The sequence below is a fragment of the Carcharodon carcharias genome, chromosome 10 (genome assembly GCF_017639515.1).
Source record: "Carcharodon carcharias isolate sCarCar2 chromosome 10, sCarCar2.pri, whole genome shotgun sequence".
Taxonomy (NCBI): Eukaryota; Metazoa; Chordata; class Chondrichthyes; order Lamniformes; family Lamnidae; genus Carcharodon; species Carcharodon carcharias.
Window position 1 is genome coordinate 10,267,726 of NC_054476.1, and position 21,711 is coordinate 10,289,436.

The 21,711-nt window shown below is 39.1% G+C and overlaps 1 protein-coding gene across 3 annotated transcripts in view; it reads left to right on the top strand.

The window, feature by feature from the left end:
* The window catches only part of ckap5 (cytoskeleton associated protein 5), a 137,606-nt gene that overhangs the window by 38,174 nt on the left and 77,721 nt on the right, over positions 1 to 21,711 (top strand). For 2 of the 3 annotated variants that reach the window (XM_041196985.1, XM_041196986.1), the window contains exons 4-15: positions 3,063 to 3,269; positions 3,560 to 3,731; positions 3,824 to 3,953; positions 5,212 to 5,309; positions 6,150 to 6,263; positions 7,353 to 7,457; positions 9,685 to 9,774; positions 11,851 to 12,015; positions 12,182 to 12,310; positions 16,507 to 16,686; positions 17,166 to 17,270; positions 21,498 to 21,608. In XM_041196985.1, the coding sequence (XP_041052919.1) occupies positions 3,063 to 3,269; positions 3,560 to 3,731; positions 3,824 to 3,953; positions 5,212 to 5,309; positions 6,150 to 6,263; positions 7,353 to 7,457; positions 9,685 to 9,774; positions 11,851 to 12,015; positions 12,182 to 12,310; positions 16,507 to 16,686; positions 17,166 to 17,270; positions 21,498 to 21,608 (1,606 nt within the window). Of the gene's footprint in view, positions 1 to 3,062; positions 3,270 to 3,559; positions 3,732 to 3,823; positions 3,954 to 5,211; positions 5,310 to 6,149; positions 6,264 to 7,352; positions 7,458 to 9,684; positions 9,775 to 11,818; positions 12,016 to 12,181; positions 12,311 to 16,506; positions 16,687 to 17,165; positions 17,271 to 21,497; positions 21,609 to 21,711 lie in introns of those variants that run through there. The other variant, XM_041196987.1, reaches the window with a different exon arrangement.

The window sequence follows — 21,711 nt, forward strand, 5'->3', positions numbered from 1 at the left end:
GTTTCGGGTTTGGAATGCACTACCTGGAGGAGTGGTGGAGGCAGGTTCAATCGAGGCATTTAAGGGCATTAGATAATCATTTGAATAGAAACAGTGTGCAGGGATACAGAGAAAAGGCAGGGCAATGGCACTAGGCAATATTGCTCCTTTGGAGTGCCAGCGCCGTCACAATGGGCCAAATGGCCTCATTCTGTGCTGCTAAAATTCTGAGATTCTGTGAACTGAGATTAGGTTAATTGGCCTGTAGTTCACTGCTTTCTGTAGTGGCACCGTTCCTGAATCTAAGGAATTTTGGAAAATCGTAGCTAGCACATCCTTTTGGACTATTTATCCACTTAAATAAAGCCAATTACATCGGTATAAGGGAGGAATTGGTCAAGTTTAAGATTTTTTGTTTGCAATTGGAATGACACTTTCAAACTTAGCATGGAATAGCATTATGGTTGCTATTTCCCAGTGGATCTTTTACTATCACATTAACCCTGCTTCATTGCACAATACTAGATCTAAGAAAGCTTTATCCATGGTTGGTTCCACTGCACACTACTCTAAGAAACTGTCATGAAAACATTCTACAAGCTCATCTTCTAGACCTTTCTTGCCAATTTGATTGTCTCAGTCTATTTGAAGATTAAAGTCCCCCACAATTATTACCCTTCCTTCGTTACAGGCTCCAATAATTTCTTATGTAATGCTCTGCCCAATGGTATAACTACAGTTAGGGATGGGCAATAAATGCTGGCCCAGCCAGCGATGCCCAGACCCCGTGAATGAATTTTTAAATAAAGGGGGGCTTATCACTACTTCCGCCAGTGTTTTATTCCTAATTTCCACCCATACTGAATCTACTTCATGATCTTCAGAAGCCAGATCCTTTCTCTCTAATATCCTCATGTCATCCTTTACTATAAGGGCTACCCCAGCCCCTTTGCCATTCTGTCTTTCTTTCCAAAATATTGTGTGCCCTGGAATATTTATTTCCCAACCTTAATCACCTTATGACAATGTTTCTGTAATGATATCTTTATTTGTGCCATTGATCATCTATCTTATTGCAGATGCTTCGTGCGTTCACCTAAAAAGCCTTTAATTTCTTTTTTTTTATTTCTGTTCCCTGCAATAACCTTATTTGCTGATGTACATTTTTTTGTCAAACTCTGTCCCTTCCTGTCCCACTCTACTTGTCTTTAGCCCCATCACTTTACTGTTCTGCTACCTCAACCTTTCTCTGGGGATTTCTAAATCTCCATTCACCTAGTTCCCCCCCGACCACCCATCCCACCTTCTGTTAGTTTAAAGGCCTGAAAGGCCTGTCCACTCTTTGAGCCACAAGTTTAAATCGCTAATCTGATTAACCCTATGGCATTTGGCGCATGGCTCATGTAACAATCCAGAGATGATTAACTTTTTCTAATTTGGACCCTAACCCCTCAAATTCTCTTAGCAGAACATAATCCCTGCTTCTGCCCTGTGTTGTTGGTTCCCATGTGGACCATGGCAACTGGATCCTCCCCCTCCCACTCCAACTTTCTCTCCAGCCTTGAAGAGATGTCCTGTTATGCCCTTAACTCTGACACTTGGCAGGCTGGCAACACAGCATTCAGAGTGCCCTGTCCTGGCTACAGCGAACAGTCCCCTTCTCTATACTGTCTTCTCTCACTACCACATTCCTCTTTGCTCCACCCACTTGAATGGCATCCTGCACCATGGTGCCATGTTCAGTCTATTCATCCACTTTGCAGTCCTTCTCATCCACACACGTTGCAAGCACCTCTTACCTGTTGGACACAGTCAGGGACTGTGGGTCCTCCATCACTAGATGCTGGGCCCCCATAACTGCCTGACCTGCAGTCACATCCTTCTGTCCCTGATCATTGAGCAACTCTAAAGCTCTATCTATCCTAAGGGGTGTGACCGCCTCATGGAATAGTGTCCAGGTAACTTCCCCTTCCTTGATACTTTGCAGTGTCCATAGCATTGCCTCCAGCTCAAATAATTCTGAGTCGAAGCTCCTCAAGTCACAGACACTTAATTGCAGATGTGTTTGCCCTGGATCGCACTGGTACCCATGAACTCCCACATTCTGCAGTTACAACATACCACCTGCCCCGCCATCTTTAAAATTAATGCACAATACAGTTATAATGAATAAACCCCACTACTCCTAATAACCTTTACTTGAACTTAATACTACCAATAAAACCTTAGTTATTAAATTACACACTTTTGAAAGATAAAGGAGCAAAATACTCACCAAGCTCTTACCTGTTCCCCTGTGATCTCGCACCTTGATTATTACTCTGTTCTCTTGTGCTGCTTTCAGACTCCCCTTGTTGTGAATGGCCCTGCTCCTCTTGCACTTGCTGTGAATGGCCTTGCTGATCCTCTCGACGTTAACTCCATGATGTTTAGAATAAAGTTTCCTACATCTACTGAATTTGTGAATTGGTTGAACTTGTTGAAAGTTAGCTACTTCCTATCACTGTCATGTAGAAAATGTTCATTCCGCCTTTTTTCTTTTTGAATTTCCAACTTTTCTTGATGAAGATTTATATTGAATTCTAGTGTACCAGTGCCTTTTCAGTGGTCAGATGCTGTTGGAAACTGACTTGGGTAAGATGCCTTGTGGTCTCCAGTTAAATATACAGAGAAAGCCAGGATGCATTCTTGTACTTTAAATAAAGAACTTGCATTTATATGAACCTTTCAGAACCTCATGATGTTGCCAAGCACTTTGTAAGTACCTTTTTGAAGTCTAGTTGCTGTTGTAATGTAGGGAATGTGGCTTCCAATTTCCACACAACAAAATCCCACAAAGAACCATTAAATAAAGACATTTTTATGATGTGTTAATTGGACAGGATACAAGGGTGCTTCCCTGCCCTTTTGAATAATACATAATCTGCCCTCTCTAGTGGATGCAAAAATAGTTAAGTTAAAGATCTTATCGGAAAGATTGCACCTCTGACAGTGTAGTACTCTGCGTGCTACCAAAAATAATTGTAAAATTGTTGGGCTCCTTTTGAAAGTATCAAACTAATTATTGCCTCTTGTAATTTCAGAATGACTGGAGAAGTGGCATCAGGAGTTGTAAATAAAGTATTTAACCAACCGAAAGCAAGAGCCAAGGAGCTGGGGGCGGAAATATGTCTAATGTACATAGAAATCGAAAAGGCTGAGCCTGTTCAAGAGGAGCTACTTAAAGGACTGGACAACAAAAACCCAAAGATTGTTGTGGCCTGTATAGAAACGATAAGGAAGGCGCTTGGGTAAATATAGGAAATATTTTGCTCTCCATGCATTGTCCTATAACTGTAGAAATCTTTGTCTCGTGGAAAAGTTGGCATTTTCTCCTGAGTTAGCTGCTTGACTAAATTCGAAGTTTGCCTGTTGCCTTGCATCAAATGTAGTCCTTCTCTGCCTTAGTTCAGTTGTGAGACAATATCTGGGGATAAATAATGTAAAATCTGCCCCAGTCTAAACCATGTTTTATCTTTCGTGGTGGAAATCCAGGATAATCGCATAAAATCTTATAGCAATTTTTCTAATTTCGTTCTAGTGAATTTGGTTCAAAAATAGTACAACTCAAGCCAATTGTCAAGGTTTTGCCAAAATTATTTGAATCGCGAGAAAAAGCAGTTAGAGATGAAGCCAAATTATTGGCAGTGGAAGTCTACAAGTGGATTCGTGATGCTTTACGACCGCCACTTCAAAACATTAATTCTGTGCAGGTATATTTTAATTTTATACAGTCAGATTTATAATTGCAGCAAAACTGGTCAACATTGAGGATGAGAATTTAGATACTTTTTTTTCCCCTCAGTTGAAAGAGCTTGAAGAAGAATGGGTTAAATTGCCAACTACAGCTCCAAGACAGTCCCGGTTCTTGCGCTCTCAACAGGATCTCAAAAGCAAGTTTGAACAGCATCAAGCAGCAGGCGATGAAGAAGATGGTCAGTGAAGTACATTGATCAAAGAAAATCTTGTAGTGAATTCAATGCTCAAATTTAGGACCTTGTTTTTGAACCCTTAGCGCTGCAACTTTTGACTCATTTAGATTCCAGAGGATACTAAAGCTTTGCATCAGTTTACCAAAAGTTCCATTTAGTCAATAAAGCACCAATCCCAGCTAAATTAAAAACGGAAAATTCTGGAAATACTCAGCAGGCCTGACAGCATCTGTGGAGAGAGAGAAAAACAGTTAACTTTTTCAGGTCAAGGACTTTTTGGAATTGAAGGAAGATAGAAATAGGCTAATGTAATAGGATTTGAGCAAATGAAGGGTCTGGGGAGAGGAGGGGTAAGGACAAATAAAAAGGAAGGTTTGTGATTGGTTGGAAGGCCAGGAAAGAGTCGCTGCAACAACTCCCTGTGCCAGTGAGTTGCACGTTTTCACCACTCATGGCTGAAGAAGTTTCTCCTGAATTCCCTATTGAATTTCCTTATGACTACTTTATATTGATTGCCCCTAGTTATGGCCTTCTCCCCAAGAGAAAACATTCACAAGGGGCAATGGTGTAGTGGTAACGTTGCTGGACTAGTAATCCAGAGATGCAGGCTAATGCTCTGGAGACGTGGGTTCAAATCCCACCATGGCCGCTGGTGGAATTTAAGCTCAGAACAGAAATCTGGAATACAAAGCTAACCTCGATAATGGTGACCATGAAACTTAAATCGATTGTGGCATAAAAACTCATCTGGTTCACTAAGTCCTTTAGGGAAGGAAATCTGCCATCCTTACCTGGTCTGGCCTACATGTGACTCCAGACCCACAGCAATTGGTTGACTTTTAACTGCCTTCTGAAATGGCTGAGCAAGCCACTCAGTTCAAGGGCAATTAGGAGTGGGCAGCAAATGCTGGCTTTGCCAGCAATGCCCACGTCCCATTAAAGAATAAAGAAAAGGAAATTCTCTTTTTATCCACTTTTATCTAGGTCACCCCTGTGTCTTTTCTTTGAGAGAAGAGATGCAGCTTGTCAATCCTTTCCTGATATGTATACCCATACATTTTTGGTGTCATTCTTGTTAAATTTGGAAGAAAGAATTTGCGCTTTGATATAAATAAATGGAAAGTAGCTAACCTTTTGGAAGGAAAAAATCTTAAATACAGAGCATTTTTATCTTGACTCCCAGTGCAGTTTAGATTTGACATGCAATAAAAAAAAATGCAATAAATTTTAGTGTAAAAATGCCATATGGTTTTCTTCACAGTTGATGAGGAAAGTGAAGCGCCTGTTGTGGACGCTTATGATCTCTTGGAGCCTGTTGAGATTCTCTTAAAGCTTCCAAAAGATTTCTATGAAAAAATTGTAAGTATAATTCAGTTCCAGTGCGCACTTTTATATTGTCAAGGGAATTGTAGTTTACCTCGTTATTAATAGTGCAGTTTGAGTGATAAGTTTGGGAATATTTTTGTTGCAATTTTGATATTTACACAAAAAGGATACTGAATGTTAAGAATCAGAAATGTATACATTTACAGTACTGTTGCCTGACTTCAGTGGGGAGTTGAAGACTACACAACCTGGATTGTAAGAAAATAAAAGCTGCAGCCTCTACATTGTGGTTCAAATTGAAGATTTAGCAGTTTTGGGGAGACTTGTTTTGTGAACTTTCACTTGGGGCTCATTCTCTTTCATATGCTCCTTACCAGTGTGCAGTTTGTAAATGAAGTTGTAATCTGATTAGCAAACCTCTTATAAAAGATCATATTGGCAGGTTAGTAGATATACTATAACACCTTGACATTAAGTACATTTATTGGTCAATTTATGATTTCATTATAGGCTGTTGTGGTTGAGAATATTGCTTCAAGATAATTTATAATAAATCTTGCAAAAGCTAATTATGAAGTGTTTATATAGGGGAATTTCTTGGGTATCTGATCAGTTAGAGAACACTTGTCAGCATTTAAACTAAGTGGGAAACTTTTTAAGCAAGTAGTTCTGAATGTGTTGAACCATCTATTTGTTATAGCAGGAATTTAATTTACAAAGTCATAACTGCAGGCAGACCCCCCAACAATTTGGCATTGGTAACTGGCCACCAGTAAATCTTGTACTAGATTATCGAGTTGTTATCTGTTAGCACACTAAATCCTGTACTGTCCAAACTAACCTGGTGACTTTTTTTTTTTATAATTAAAATAGGAGGCCAAAAAGTGGCAGGAGCGGAAAGAAGCACTGGAAGCACTTGAGGTGCTTGTGAAAAACCCCAAGCTAGAATCTGGAGATTATGCGGATGTTGTGAGAGCACTTAAAAAAGTAACTATGTATTGTTCAAACTCTTTCAGTCTTGTGACAAGTTTGCATGAAATTTAATCTGCATGCAACATTTAATATTTCTTTGCCAAACTCTAATCAGAAAATAAAGCACCTTTTATCCTTACAGCTTTCACTTCCTTCATTTATGCTGGCTTTTTGGGATGTGACTTTAATTTTAGAATCTTGAGTTCCAAGTCAGTGAATTCTAATAGTTGAGCATGAAGACCGGAGGAGTAACATGATGGTCACAGTTTATAAGATTATGATGCATGAGAATTGCTAAGATGTGATCTAGTACATTTTCGTATGGTGGTGGTTCTTTCTTTCAAGTTTTTTTTTGTGTGATTTTTAAATACCTGTAGTTTTTCATTTGCATTTTTGGTCTTACAAATTCAAATTTCCATTCTGGGATCTTGGAAAGCTTGACTTCCACCATGCAAATTTCAACTGGCTAAATTATCTATCTGAATTAGAAGTTCTTGGGGGTGAGTGGCATTGCAAATATTAGTCATGTTTCATTTTCACCTCTGGTAGGTGGTGTTGACATTTCATCAACCTGTTAATTTTTCATTGTATGGCTTATTGCTTAAAGGTAAATATGTTCATCTCCCAGTAAAGTCTCACTAAATGGATGGGTGAATGCATTCCCTGTTGCTGCCTGATAAACAAGAAATCTTTTGAGCTTGGCTATGGGTCATCTCAACAAAGTCGGATTTTTTTAATCCCACGAGTGTATTCCAAGCTTCGATTTGAATATCACAGCAAAGTTTCTGCATGGCATTTTCACTTTTATCTGTTTACAGCATCGCTACTTATTTTTAACAGGTAGACATCCAAGAATAAACTTCTTGAAATGTAACCCCTCGTATATATGAATATATAAAAATAAAAGACAAGACTCCATTGAGCCTGTTCCACCCGGTTATGGTATAGTTTATGACATCATGATGCTCCCCGCTACCAGTCATGTATTCTCCTAGAAGAGTTATTTTAATCTTGGGTTTGAAGTAATCATGTTTGCTGGCAAATGAGAATATGTTGTCTTACATCGTTCTGAATAATTTTTTTAACTTGAACTGTCCCTTCTAGGTTATTGGAAAGGACTCCAATGTACTCCTTGTAGCTTTGGGTGCAAAATGTCTTGCTGGTCTAGCTTGTGGACTCAGGAAGAAGTTCCAGTGCTATGCTACTCATGTAAGTTTCAAATAATGAGTTGGGACTTCAGTACAGTCTGTACAAGAAAATGTGTACAGGTATTTTGTTACATGAAACTGCAAACAATTTTCATTGCGGATTGCTTTGAATTGGGGAACATGCTGATGTGAGTGGCAATGAGTTTTATGGTGTGTAACTCTTGTTTTTACTAGTGATTGATGGAGGAATATTGGCCAGGAGCTTAAGAGAATCCTGCTCTTCATATAGTGCCACGGGATTGTTAACATCCACTTGGACATGCATTTTCTAGTCAGATAACAAAAAACTTGCATTTATATAGCACTTTTCATGATCACCAGGCCTCAAGTGCTTTACAGCCAGTATAGTAACATAGGAAATTTAGCAGCCAATTTGTACACAGCAATGTCTTATTGATCAGATAAGCTGTTTTTGTCATGTTGAATAAGGGACAAATATTGGTCAGAACACCCAGGGTAACTCTCCTGATATTATTCAAAATAGTACTATGGAATCTTTTATATCCGACTGAGAAAGCAGCTGAGAGCACAATTTAGTGTTCTATCTGAAAGACAGTGCAGCATTCCTCAATACTGTTCTGGAGTGTCAGCTTTGATTTTTGGGCTCAAGCCCTGGAGGTGGGACTTGAGCACGGAACCTTGAAACTCAGGTGTGAGTGCTACAAACAGCCACAGCTAACACTTGATTTTGTGGCGAACTTTCCTTCCACCCCACCCTTTCCTTTTGGAACATGGGAACAAGAGAAGGCCATTTAACCCTAGAGTCACTTCCTCCATTCAGTGAGATTGTGGCTGATCTGGGCCAAATTCCATTTACGCACTTTTGCTCCATATCCCTCAATCTCGGTTTTAAAATTTAACAGGTGACCTGGCACCAATTGTTGTTTAGAGAAAAGTTCCAAGCTTCTTTGCACGAAGAATTTCACTCCTGAATGGCTTGGCTTTAATTTTGACTTTGCCTCAAGTCCTAGAATACCCAACTAGCTAAATAGGTTAGATTAGGAGAAACTATCTATTCCCCATAATATCTGAAACCCATGATCAAATCAAACCATAACCACCTCAGATATAGGGAATACAACCTTAGTTTGTTTAATCTTTCTTGTAGCTTAGCCCTTGGAGCCCAGGTTCACCCCAGTAAATCTATGCTGCACTCCCTCCAAGGCCACGACATCCTTCCTCAGACCCAGAATTGCTCTCAGTACACCAGGTGTGGTATGACCAAGCTTTTGTATAGCTGAAGTGTGACTTCCATCGCATTTTATTGTATTCCTCCTTTAGCCTTTGATTTTCTGCACCTGTTCATGACACTTTAATGACCTCTGTGTCTGGTGCTCCAAGTCTTTTTGTACCTCCACTGTCTTTAGCTTTTCACCGTTTAGAACGCTGTCTTATCCTTTTTAGGTCCAAAGTGAATGACCTTACAATAAAAGCAAAAAACTGCAGATGCTGGAAATCCAAAACAAAAATAAAAATACCTGGACAAACTCAGCAGGTCTGACAGCATCTGTGGAGAGGAACACAGTTAACGTTTCGAGTCTGTATGACTCTTCACGTTTGTTTATGTTGAAATACATTTGCCATGTTTTGCCCATTCACTTAATCTATCAATATCCCAAATCCATGCTGGCTCTCAATCACTTGAAATCTTAAGGTGACCAGTCACTGTATCCTTAATTAATATACTCTAGCAATTTATTGAGTAGACATTAGGCTAACTGGTTTATAATTCCATGGTCCCCCACCCCCGTTCCGGCAACCATATATTTCTTAAATGCATAATTTTCCAATACAAGGGAACAGTTCTTGAGCAGAGAATTTTGGAGGAATTTAACTGGGCATGTGTTCTCACCTACTTCCTTTAAAACTCTGAGATGGAAAACATTGTTTCTTCATTACTGTTACCTTGCATTTATTAATTTTGTTGATTCCCTGGTCGCTGATTCAGTAATAGTTTCTTAAGGAAGCCTGGAGTGCTGACATCTCCCTCTACTGTAAATACTGATGCAAAACCACTGTGTCACCTCCTTTACCCTTGCTGTTACTCCTGCCAGATTGTTCGAGATGAGTAGACTCCATAGAGTTCCAGAATTAAATAGGGTCCCATAATAGTTCAAAATGATGTGAATTGATTCATTTTAAATTATATTTTTAAGCCAACTTTACTATCAATGTCCTTAGTTGAAAACTTCTGTTAGGTGTTATACACATATATTCAATCTTTTCAGGTAGTGCCAACACTCCTGGAAAAGTTTAAAGAGAAGAAACCTCAAGTAGTTCAGGCTTTGCAGGAAGCGATTGATGCTGTTTTTCTCACAGTAAGTTCAAAATTGACACTCGTCTGAGATTTTGCTTTTGAAAACTTGCAGCAAAATTTTGAAAAATTGATATTTGTCTGGTGATTTCAGCTGAAATGTTATGTTTTGATGCTAAAATATGGGTATAGAATAACATATGCAGAACTTGTGATGGTTGCATACGTTGACAAATGTCCATGCACAGTAAGATCAGTTGCCCAACAGTGCTGTGGTTACTTTCACATTAGAGGTATTTTGTCCTTTTTCTGTAACCTTTATCTTGTTCCTTGAATGTTTGTACGCTGCATGTCACTGATTTGCTGATCAGAGGAGATAATCTTTCAGTTTATACATTTTGACCCTTTCAATAAAAGGTTACTGCAACCAGGGCAATCTTGAGGGTGCTTTTGCATGATCTATGCCATTACTTTCCAGACCAATAATATTCTTTCAGCTTTTCCCCTCTTTTGCAATAAACTGTATCTCTGCACTATAGAGGATTTCCACAGTTAAGTTTCTATTCTACACGCAACAAAAGAGCTCCAGAAAGAAAAATGTGCACTTATATCATAATTTTCGTAACCTTAAATGCCCCAAAACACTACAGCTCAAGAGGTTTTTTAAGTGTAGTCACCTGTAACATAGGAAACAGCAACCAATTTACACACAATAAGACCCCACAAACAGCAATGTGATAATGGGCAGATAATCTACCTTTAGTGACCTTGATTGAGGACCAAAATTTGGCAGAGACTTTTTACGTCAATCTGAGAGGGCACATTGACTTAACTTTGCTTCTGAAAAGTGGTGCCTCTGACAGAACAGCATTCCTCCTCAGTACTGTATTGAGACATCAGCCTAGATTTTGTGTGAAAGTCACTGGGTTGGGATTTGAATGGACAACCTTCTGATAGAGGTATAAGTGCTACCCACTGTGGTATAGCTGAACTTGCAAATGGGCCTGGGAGAGAAGTGTTGCTGGAATAAGAGATTGGAACTGAACCCTCATGTACGACAAGGCCAATTTAATGTTGACTCTGCATATTACACCCTATAAGATTCTAAGTGTTACATCTCTCATTACTTGCCACATCTGGTTATGACCACATCCCAGTGGACAATCCGTGAGGCCCCAAAAACATTGTCTTGCAAATTCTACAGGCCTAGCCTTGTGCCTGATGACTCTGTCCTTGAGAGCAGATGCTCTTGCTATGTGCATAGCAGCACAATTACTTTCTTAGTTGCAAGGAAGTACATGTCTACTGCAGCCCTCCTCTCCCAAATCCCATCTAAAAATGAATCCAACATCACTACAAATCAAAACTCTGAAATATGAGTGTTTTTCCTTGCACCTCCCCCAGCCAAAACCTGCATTACTGTTGTCCATTGTAAATTTCGTTGGCTAATTGGATTCTCTTGGTAGTAGACTTCTCCATTATGTGCTTGAGATCGTCTTTAATATTTTGAAAAACATTATACATTGGTATAGTGTTATTGAGACAGCCTCAATATTGAGATTGGAATGAGTTATAAGTGGAGTTCAGCCATTTCAGTGCAGCTCTAATTTACATCTATAGTTACTAATTTAAGGAAACAAGAGTGACTGAAAACTATTATTCCTATTTGTAGGATGCTTTTTTAGAATTTGGATCAAGTCACTTTAGGAGCACCTAACTATGCAGTTCATCTTGTGCTTTATCATGACACCAAATTGAAAATGTGCCCTGTCCCAAACATTTATGTATGCACATTGTGCAGAGATTTAATCCCTAAATACCAATCTCAAGATTCATTTACACAGAAATTAGCTCTTATTCATTCATTCATTCTAATATCAGTGGCTTTACACATCGAAGTTTAGCTAGTAAGGAGAAGCTACTTTTTTATTGCCGATGCACCTTCATAATTTTCTTGGATAGTTAACTTAATTTTTGGAGTTTATAGTTGATGGCTAAAGGTAGTACAGTCAGCATTCCTGAAATTACTATACTTTGTGCAATAAAAGGTATTCTGTTGAAATTTGAGATGAAAAATTCTAAAATAAATTTTAAGAATTTAATTGCAGAGATCAATAATTAACAAGATGTTTGGATTCAGACCACATTACAGAACTTAAGTGAAGATGTGCTGGCTGTAATGGATAACAAAAACCCATCAATCAAGCAACAAGCATCACTCTTCTTGGCAAGAAGTTTCCGTTACTGTACTCCCTCTACAATGCCAAAAAGCCTTTTGAAACCACTTTGCGCTGCGCTGCTCAAGGTACATAACCGAGGATTGTGTTGCTTATGGATATTTGCTGTCATTTGTGGTCAGAATTTGTTTCAAAATCTTGTTGCTATTAGTTTGATTAAGCAAAGCATTTAATATTTTGAAAATAATTATGAAAATATTTGTGAATTAACACATGTGATCTAATTCTCTACAGCAAATTAATGATTCTGCGTCCGAGGTGAGGGATGCTGCCTTTGAAGCACTAGGTACTGCTCTAAAAGTTGTTGGTGAAAGATTAATGAATCCTTTCCTTGTTGACGTTGATAAACTGAAACTTGACAAGGTGAGTTACTATGTAAACTTGCAAGTTGTTCACATTTTGAAGTAAAAAATCATACGTTTCAAAGATGTTCTTCCAAAAAATCAGATGTAAAACATAATTCTGATCTAATATCAGTTCAATGGTTTGCCTTTCTTGTTTGAAACTTAGACAGCATTAGGTCTTTCTGTGATTTGGGGACATGTGCAGTAATCTGTACATTCAGTTTTGTGCAATGAGGATGTCTAATCTTGCACTTAAATCAGTGGCTGTAGCTGATTTTTGTGTTCACGTGTCAGTGCAAAGCAGGCATTTAGTTGTCTTTTTTTTGAATGAAGATTGCAGGAAGTTTCATGTGGAGATACTGAGGGAGCACTTAATGGTGCTATCACAATCCCATGTACGTCCTCATGCAGTTTAACCAAAGTGTTTGCAGTTAATTGATTTCTTTCTTCCACAGTTGTAGATTTAAATCTGAACTTTACTAAATTTCATTAACCCAAAATGTATGTTTGTTTGTAAACTAAAAGTAACCTCCAAACTGGAATAAGAGCATTGCTAAAATCAATTTGACTTCCCAACTGTGTTACTAATCGCAAGATTTTCCAACATTGTTGCAATCGTAATTTCTTAAACATCTGCTCTAATTCTCTCAGAAGAACTCAGATGATCTAACATAAAGGGCACAAGGAGGTTGTAGGAACAGTGACCTAGGTGTATATTGCATAAATCATTGAAGGTAGCAGGCCAGCTTGAGAGAGTGCTAATAAAGTATATGGCATCCTGGGCTTTATCCATAGAAAAGTTACAGCACAGAAGGAGGCCGTTCAGCCCATCTTGTCCATGCTGGCCCAAGGACACCCAGGTGCCCTTTCTAATCCCACCTTCCTGCACCTGGCCCATAGCCCTGCAGCTTAAAGCACTTAAGGTGCAGACTCAGGTACTTTTTAAAAGAGTTTAGAGTTTCTGTCTCTACCACCAACTTGGGCAGTGAATTCCAGACACCCACTACCCTCTGCATAAAAAAGTTCTTCCTCATGTCCCCCCTACACCTTCTGCCACTTATCTTGAACCTATGTCCCCTGGTTCTAGAATTCTCCACCAAGGGAAACAATTTTATCCTGTCTACTCTATCCCCCTCATAATTTTGTACACCTCAATCAAGTCACCTCTCAGCCTTCTTTGTTCTAAGGAAAATAACCCCAACCTATCCAATCTCTCCTCGTAGCTACACTTTTCTAACCCTGGCAACATTCTTGTAAACCTCCTCTGCACTCTCCAGAGCTATTACCTCCTTCCTGTAATGTGGTGACCAGGACTGCACACAATATTCCAGTTGTGGCCTCACCAGTATTTTATACAATTCCAACATTATATCCTTACTTTTATATTCTATACCTCTGCCAATGCAGGAGAGCATTCTATATGCCTTCTTTACAACCTTGTCTACTTGAACTGCTGCCTTCAGGGACCTGTGTACTTGTGCCTTGACTGAACCACCAAAGTACTAAAGAAATCCAAGTATAGACAAGGCAACACGCACCTTCAATAGTAGCACATAAAATGACCTTGTCAAAGCAGTTATATGGGCATAGTGTGTAAAAGCTTGCAAGTTATGTTATAGCCAGCTCAAATAATTTTAACTAGCTTAGTAAGACATAACCTACTCATCACAAATCTATCCTGAATCTTTGATCTTGTGAAGTGCTCAGTCACTTGAATTCTGTGGAAGTCACTGGAATCCAAGTTAAAATGCTAGGCCCATAGTAATCTGGTTTCTCTCACCTTCCATTCTTCATGAATTTGGATTTGAAAATTTCCAAGCTAAAGGGACAATTCTTGAATCAAATCTAGATCTCTTTGGGAAATAATCACTAATGATGTTTTAAAAACAATTAATAGCCTCGAATGGAAACAGAATGATCATGGAGTGATTTGTGCATTTTAAGTACTATTATTGTTTCCAATGCTTTTTCTAAAAAAAATAAACCCAGAAATGTTTCTCATTCTCAAATGCTGCAGTGTGAATCCAGTTGACTCTCAATCTGTGCAACCTTCATATCTATGTATTCACCCTGCATGGGATCAGAGTCCAGGCAGATCACATCATGCATGCTCTACACATCATTCTAGACTAAGATCCTACCATAACTATTGATATTTTTAACCTGAGATATTTTATTTTACATTTTTATTGAACTTTTGCTATTTACTCACTAAATTATGCTTGTTTAGTATCTTTTGGAATTAAAACCCTAACACTCGTTTTGCTCTTGCAGAGCTGCATTTGGAAAAGCAAAATTCTTACAGAAATAGAATTTGGAACGTTCCCCGATCAGTTTAAATGAAGTGCTCCTTTGAATCATTGATTACAGGACAGAAGGCAGGCATACGACCTGTTGCGTTTTTGCTGGCTTTCAAAGGAACAATTCAAATAATGTCACTCCCCAGCCTTTTCTCTGTAGCCTGCACATTCTTCTTTTTCAGATAATGATCCAATTCCCTTTTGAATACCTTGATTGAACCCGCCTCTACCGCATTCTCAGGCAGTGCATTCCAGATCCTAACAACTTGTTGGGTGAAAAAGGTTTTTCCTCATATTACCATTACTTCTCTTGCCATTTACCTTAAATCTGTGCCCTCTGGTTCTCAATCTTCCACCATTGGGAACAGTTTCTCCTTATTGACTACATCTAGACTCATGATTTTGAATACCTCCATTAAATCTCCTCTCAACCTTCTCTTCAAGGAGAATAGTCCCAACTTCATTTTTTCCAAATAACTGAAGTTCCTCATCCCTGGAACCATTCTAGTGAATCTTTTTTGCATCCTCTCTGATGCCTTCACATCCTTCCTAAAAAGTGTGCTATCCAGTATACCCGAGTTGAGGTCAAACCAGTGTTTTTATACAGGCGAGAGAAATCAGATTACTATGGGCCTAATATTTTATCTTAAATTATTTGGAAGTTACTGGAATCCAAGTGACTGGGCACTTCACAAGATCGGAGATTCAGGATAGATTTGTGATTGGTAGGCCATGTTTGACTAAGCTAGTTAAATTATTTGAGCTGGCTATTGACATGGTGGATCGGGGAAATGTCTATGGATGTTATCTATGTGGACTTCCAGAAGGTGCAAAATATTTGTTCTCTGGGATGTAACAAGAATCTGTGCTGAGATCTCAGTTTTTCACAATTTATGTAGTTTAGCTGAAAGAATAGGAAGTTGCAAGTTTTCTGAAGGGTTTCATAGGTTGTATGGATTGCAGTAAGAAGCTGCAGAGAAATATCCACAAACCACACTATGGTGGATGATGTAGGTTGTGTGGGTAGTGTGTGGTCATGCACGTTTTGGTGCTAAGAAAGCTGGATCAGAATATTTTATTAATGGTGGAGGTACTAGAAATAACGGAGGAATAAAGGGAGTATCCACAATAAATAGTTGTCTAAAAGCTCCTGCCCATGTGAAGAAAGTAATCAAAATGAGTAATGCAATGTTGACTAGATCTGAAAGGGATTAGAATTCAGAAGTGAATTGATGCTTCAATTTACAGACCTTATCAGACTGGAATACTGAGTTTAAGTTTTGATACCTAACCTCCTAGAAGGAGATATTAGCCTATAAAGAGTATGTTGCGGATTCACTGTGTTAAATTAAGGACTGGTGGCGCAAACGTGCTTGTCGAGTAATGGAGTTGGTTATTGTAGTAAAGGGATTTGGTAGGTAGATGCAGAGAAACCGCTTTCTTTAGTGGGGGAATCCAGAACTTAATCCTAAAGGCAGATAGGCCATTTAGGAGTGAAATCAGAAGCACTTTGTCCCCACAAAGGACGTCTGGAACACTTTCTTTGTCCCTGTCCTTTCTAGAAGACTGTCAATGCTGGTCCAATTGGAATTTAAAATTGAGATTGATAGGTTTTTGTCATGTAAGGGTGTTTGAGTTAAAATAAGTAATACTGGGTAAATTGTTTTGGGGTATGTAGCCACTATGCTCTAATTGCATGCCAGTACAGACTTGGGAATGAGCGGTCGTTTGGTGGGTGGGGGGGTGGGGCCAGGGGCAGTGTGCAAGGTGGTGAACAGCTTACTATTTTTCCTGTTATAAATTTGAGATTTGTGGGTGGCTTAATTCATTATTTGAGCAAAAACTATTTGTGATATGTTGGGGATAATGCTACATTGTGCTTCATGACGTTGCAGTATAACTGTTGTTATTTCAGATTAAGGAATGTTCAGATAAGGTAGAATTGCTTTATGGGAAGAAAAGCAATGCTGGCGCATCAAAAGCGGTAAAACCTGGGCCACAAGGAAAAGTTGCACCATCTTCAAGCTCTGGTGACAAAGTAGATGCTCACACAAACAAAACTGTTGGGCCATCAAAAAAACCTTCTACAACCAAGGTAGGGTATTTTAAAGATTCAAATATGGATTTGTTTACTTGATATGTTAATTATGTAATTAAATATATTTGCATTTCTGATCATGAAGTTTCATGACTTGTTACCGGATTTTGTGCACCTGCAGGGTGCATTCTCATTTATAGTCCTTGCTGTTGAATAAAATAAAACTTAAATTTTAGTGTTTATTTTTAATGCAGCAAACTTCAATATGAAGAATGTGCCAATTCACCCTGTCATCCAGTTTCTTATGTTTAAAAATAGAGCTTCTATGCTAGTGTAGTTTATAAGAACCTGTGCAGCATGAAGCATATTCAGCCTATTTAATTAACTAGCCATGCCTGTATCTCTGGCTGGTGACTATTTAATGTGATGATTAGCTGAATGTTTTATGTTTAGTAATTTGTAGCTGCTTAACTAAGCCAATTAACTGTTTTGGGACAGACCAGAGTTATTAAAGAGTAACATACTGTGTTCTGCAGCCTGGTGTGCAATCTAAAAAAGGGAAAGGACCAGGGCCTGCTTCTGGTCCAGGCGGAAAAGGAAAAAAAACAACAGAAGTCAGAGAGGTGGAATCAGAACTTAGTGTAAGTATTAACTTCAGGTATATTTATACTTGAAATGTTGCTGTCCTGCTGTACATTTGTTTTACAGTTTTATATAGGTAATCATTTTCAATTTGTGCAGAAAGTTAAACGGGAGATTAAAGTTATTTCAATTGGGAATATGGTAGGGTAGTGGTTTTGCTGTGGTCCAGAGGTATGAGTTTACAAAACCAAGGCAGCTGGGGAAGGTAAATTCAATCAAATCTGAAATAAAAATTTAACACTGTAAAGGTGACCATGAAAACTACTGGAGTATCATTAAAAACTGTCTGGTTCATTATTGCCCTTTTAGCGAAGAAAATCTGTCATTATCTGACCTGGCCTATATATTACTTGAGATGCTCAGCAATATAGCTGACCCTTAACTGTTCTCTGAAATTGACTTAGCAAGCCAATTGGTTGTACTCAAAAAGGTGAGCTACCATCACCTTCACAAGGGCAAATAGGGATGGACCACTGGCCTTACTGCAATACCAATGACTCTTTAAAGAAAAAATCGAATCTTGGTCAGACCTGGCCTCAAAGGCTGTTTCTGTATGAGAGAGAACTATTCTGTCCACAAATAAAGCAGCAAATTCTGAAAAACTGATTCAGTGGAACTGAGTGAGTTACTTTACAAGAGTAAGTTTGATTAACAACAGTTGACCCAGGACTCTTACATCTATTGAGTAAACTATATGTCAGCCCAATATTGGTATAATTATTTTTCTCTTTTCTTTGTGATTGCCATGTTGTGTCTTAGAAAATGCACCAGTGTTTGTGTTGCAGGGTTTTGCTTTTTTTAAAACCTGCAAGTGTGCACGTTCAAAAATAGGACAGGAGGACTTCCCTTCCATCAGGGATTGCCTGTTTTCAGTCCTTTGAATATTACCGTATGTTTGTCACCTGAGATTACCTGTGGATTTTTTCACCCTGTCGGTAGCTTTTCTGTCAACATGGTACATACTCTACATTCAAAATATTTTTAAACAAAATTAACTTCATTACCAAAGTTCTGTTCGCTGGATTAATTTATTGTCCATTGTATAGAGAAATTGGGAAAGTGGGTCAAGAATAAGGTAATTTTAGTTGTTCTAACAAAATCCAGAAATAGCTCATGGAATTGTCTTGTCTTGGCAATTTGTTCAAGAGTCCTATTCTAGTAGGAAGGCTTTTAGGAGGCTCTAGAAAAAGGCTTCTTACTATAAAGAAAGGGAATTACGCCTAGGGCTTCACTAGGAAATGAGGTATTGGGTCCCAGGTCTAATCTGTCCCCAGTGTAGAAAATGGTTATTACCCAATAGATATGAAAAATTGTTTTGTGATGCTGTGCCAAAGAGCGTCCAAAATGATGACTATTTATGTAATAGAAAATACTGGAAATACTCAGCATGTGTGGCAGCATCTGTGGAGAGAGAAAATAGTTAATGTTTCAGGTTCTGTCACCAGAACTGGGAGTGCTTTGTTCAGTTTTTAAGCAAGGCAAGGAAAGATGGGAGCAGTGAGAAAGGGAAAAGTGCTTGATGTGGTAGAGAGCAGGAAAGTTTGAATGACCAAAATGTGTGATAGTGCAAGGCAGAAATAAAGGGTAATAGTGATTAAATGCCACAGACCTGAAATGTTAACTAACTTCTCTCTCCACGTAGTTGCTGGACCTTTTGAGTATTTCCAGCTTTTTCTGTTATTAGCTGTTTGATTCATTGGGTTTAAAGTACCCATTGGACAAAAATGTTGCCTTGCATCATTGACCCTACCCTTTGGCTCCGTTGTCGATCAAGAATCTTTCTGACTGGGCCTTAAAAATATTCAATGATACAGGCCCCACTGCTCTCTGGGGAAGAGAACTCCAGACTGACCAAACCTCAAAATATTTTCTCATCTCCATCTTAAATGGGGGACCTCCTGGTTCTACTGTTTCCCACATGGGGAAACATCCCCTCAGCCTCCACCCTGTCAATTCCCCTCGGCACCTTGTATGCTTCAATAAGATCATCTCTCATTCTTCTAAGCTCTAATGGATATGGCCCAACCTTTCCTCATAACCCGTTAATCCCAGGAATTAATTGAGTGAGCCTCTTCTGAACTGCTTCTAGTGCTATTATAACCTTTCCTCAAGTAAGGAGACCAAAGCTGTACACAGTACTCTAGATGTGGTCTCACCAATGCCCTATAGAATTTTAGCAAAGCATCCCTACTTTTATATTCCCTTCCCCTTGGAATAAACAGCAACATCCCCATTTGCCTTCCTAATCACTTGCTGTAGCTACAAGTGTACCATCTTACCTAGGTCCCTCTATACAGTAGAGTTGTTCAATTTTGGACATGTTTACATTTTCCCACATTACACCCTATCTGCCAATCTTTTTGCCCAGTCACTTAACTATGCCCCTTTGAAGACGCTTTGTCATCCTAACAATTTAGTTTCCTACCTAACTTTGTCTCATCGGTAAATTTAGCAACCATTATTTCATCCCTTCAACTAAGTCATTTATATAGCAGCACTGATCCCTATGGCACTCCACACATTTCATCTTGCCATACTGAAAATGACCCATATATGCCTACTGTTTGTTGTTAATTAACCAATTTTCTATCCATGCTAACATGTCACCCCCTACACCATGAGCTCTTTATGTAGTAAACTTTGATGTGGAATCTTGTCAAATGCCACCTGGAAATCTAAGTACATCACACCCATAGGTTCCCCTCTATCAAACTTGCTTGTTACCACAGTGCCGTGGTCAGTTTGCTCATCTGCCCTGCAGGCCTGGCTTTCATCCGTACAGACTTCAGAGGCTGAGGCTCCTCCACTTCTACCTACTCGATCCCCATACCTGCCTCATTCGCAGTCACATCTTCCTGTCCCTCACCATGGACCAAATCAGACCCTTTCCTAAAAGCTGTGACCATCTCCTGGAATGAAGTGTCCAGGTAACTTCCCCCTCCCTGATGTCAGTGTCTGCAGCTCGGCCTCCAGCTCAATGATTGAGCTGAAGTCCCTCTATTGGACCCTTACTGCAGATGTTTCATACTGATGTCCACAAGCTCCCACATTCTGCAGCTGCCATGCACCTGCCCTATCATCTTTATAACGGTTAATTATTTCACTGATTAAATTTTGGTTAATGTGTCTCACCCTGCCGTGCTTATATGCTTATTATTTCAATAAATGTTCTACTTTGATATTCCCTAGCTAAGATAAATAGGAAATGGTCACCAGCCACTCTAATAAATTTACTGTTAATAAACCTTGCTTCTAATAAGACCTTACACTTACTAAATTTACCCGAGTTTTGAATGATAGAGTAAAGAACTCACCAACCAATTAACTACTTGTTTTCCTGTGATGTCACGCTTTGATTTTTCTCAAAGCAGCCGGGTCTGCTCTGGTTAGCTCTTAAGATGCTGCTGTCTGCCTCTGGGTCCTCCTGCTCTTAAGGTGCTGCTGTCTGCCTCTGGGTCGTCCTCTTTTAGTTGCTGCTGTATGCCTCTGGATGGTCCTCCTCTCCTTTTTTCTGCCCATAGATGCTGCAAGACCTGCTGAGTATTTCCACCAGTTTATTTCAGATTTCCATCATATACAGTATTTTGCTCTTAACTATTTAAGATGTTGGTATGGTGGCAATATCACTGAACTACAGGCTAATGCTATAGGGGCACTGGTTCAAATTCCAACATCGCAGCTGGTGTAATTTAAACTCAATTAATTAATTGAATTTGATTAATAAAAAATCTGGAATTGAAAGCTAGTCTCAGTAATAGTGACATGAAACTGTCGATTGTCCTAAAAACCCAACTGGCTCACTAATGACTTCAAGCCCACAGCAATATAACAGACATTTAATTGCCCCTCTGAAATGAGCTCCGTTGTACAAAAACACTACAGAAAAGTTGATAGCAACGAGTGAACCTGCAGCACATGGACCGTCATGGCTCAAGAAGCCAGCTCAGCACCACATTCTCAAGGGCTGAATTAGTGATGGGCAACAAATGCTGCCCTTGCCGATGATGCTCACATCTCAGGAAGGAATTTTAAAAGCTAGGTCTTTTGACAGCACAGAATTTAAAAAAAAGTCATACTTTATACAAGGACTGCACTAGACTTGTATTAGTTTGTGTTGGTATGTTATACAGGGTTGTTCCAATGCTCTTGTATATCTCCTCCAGGACTGAGATTTTTATCAGATAAATATACTTGCGACATTTATTAAAGTATCTTTTTTTTTAAAGATTGAGGTGTGTGAAGAGAGAGCTGCAGCTGTGCTACCAGCCTCCTGCCTGCAGCAACTTGACAGTAGCAACTGGAAGGAAAGATTAGCCAGCATGGAGGAGTTCCAGAAGGTATCTGATACCATTATTTAACAGGCTTGAAATATGTTTTGTGCAAACAAGGGGCAATGCCTACTTTTAACCAGGGCTTAACATTTGAAAAGATATTACTATT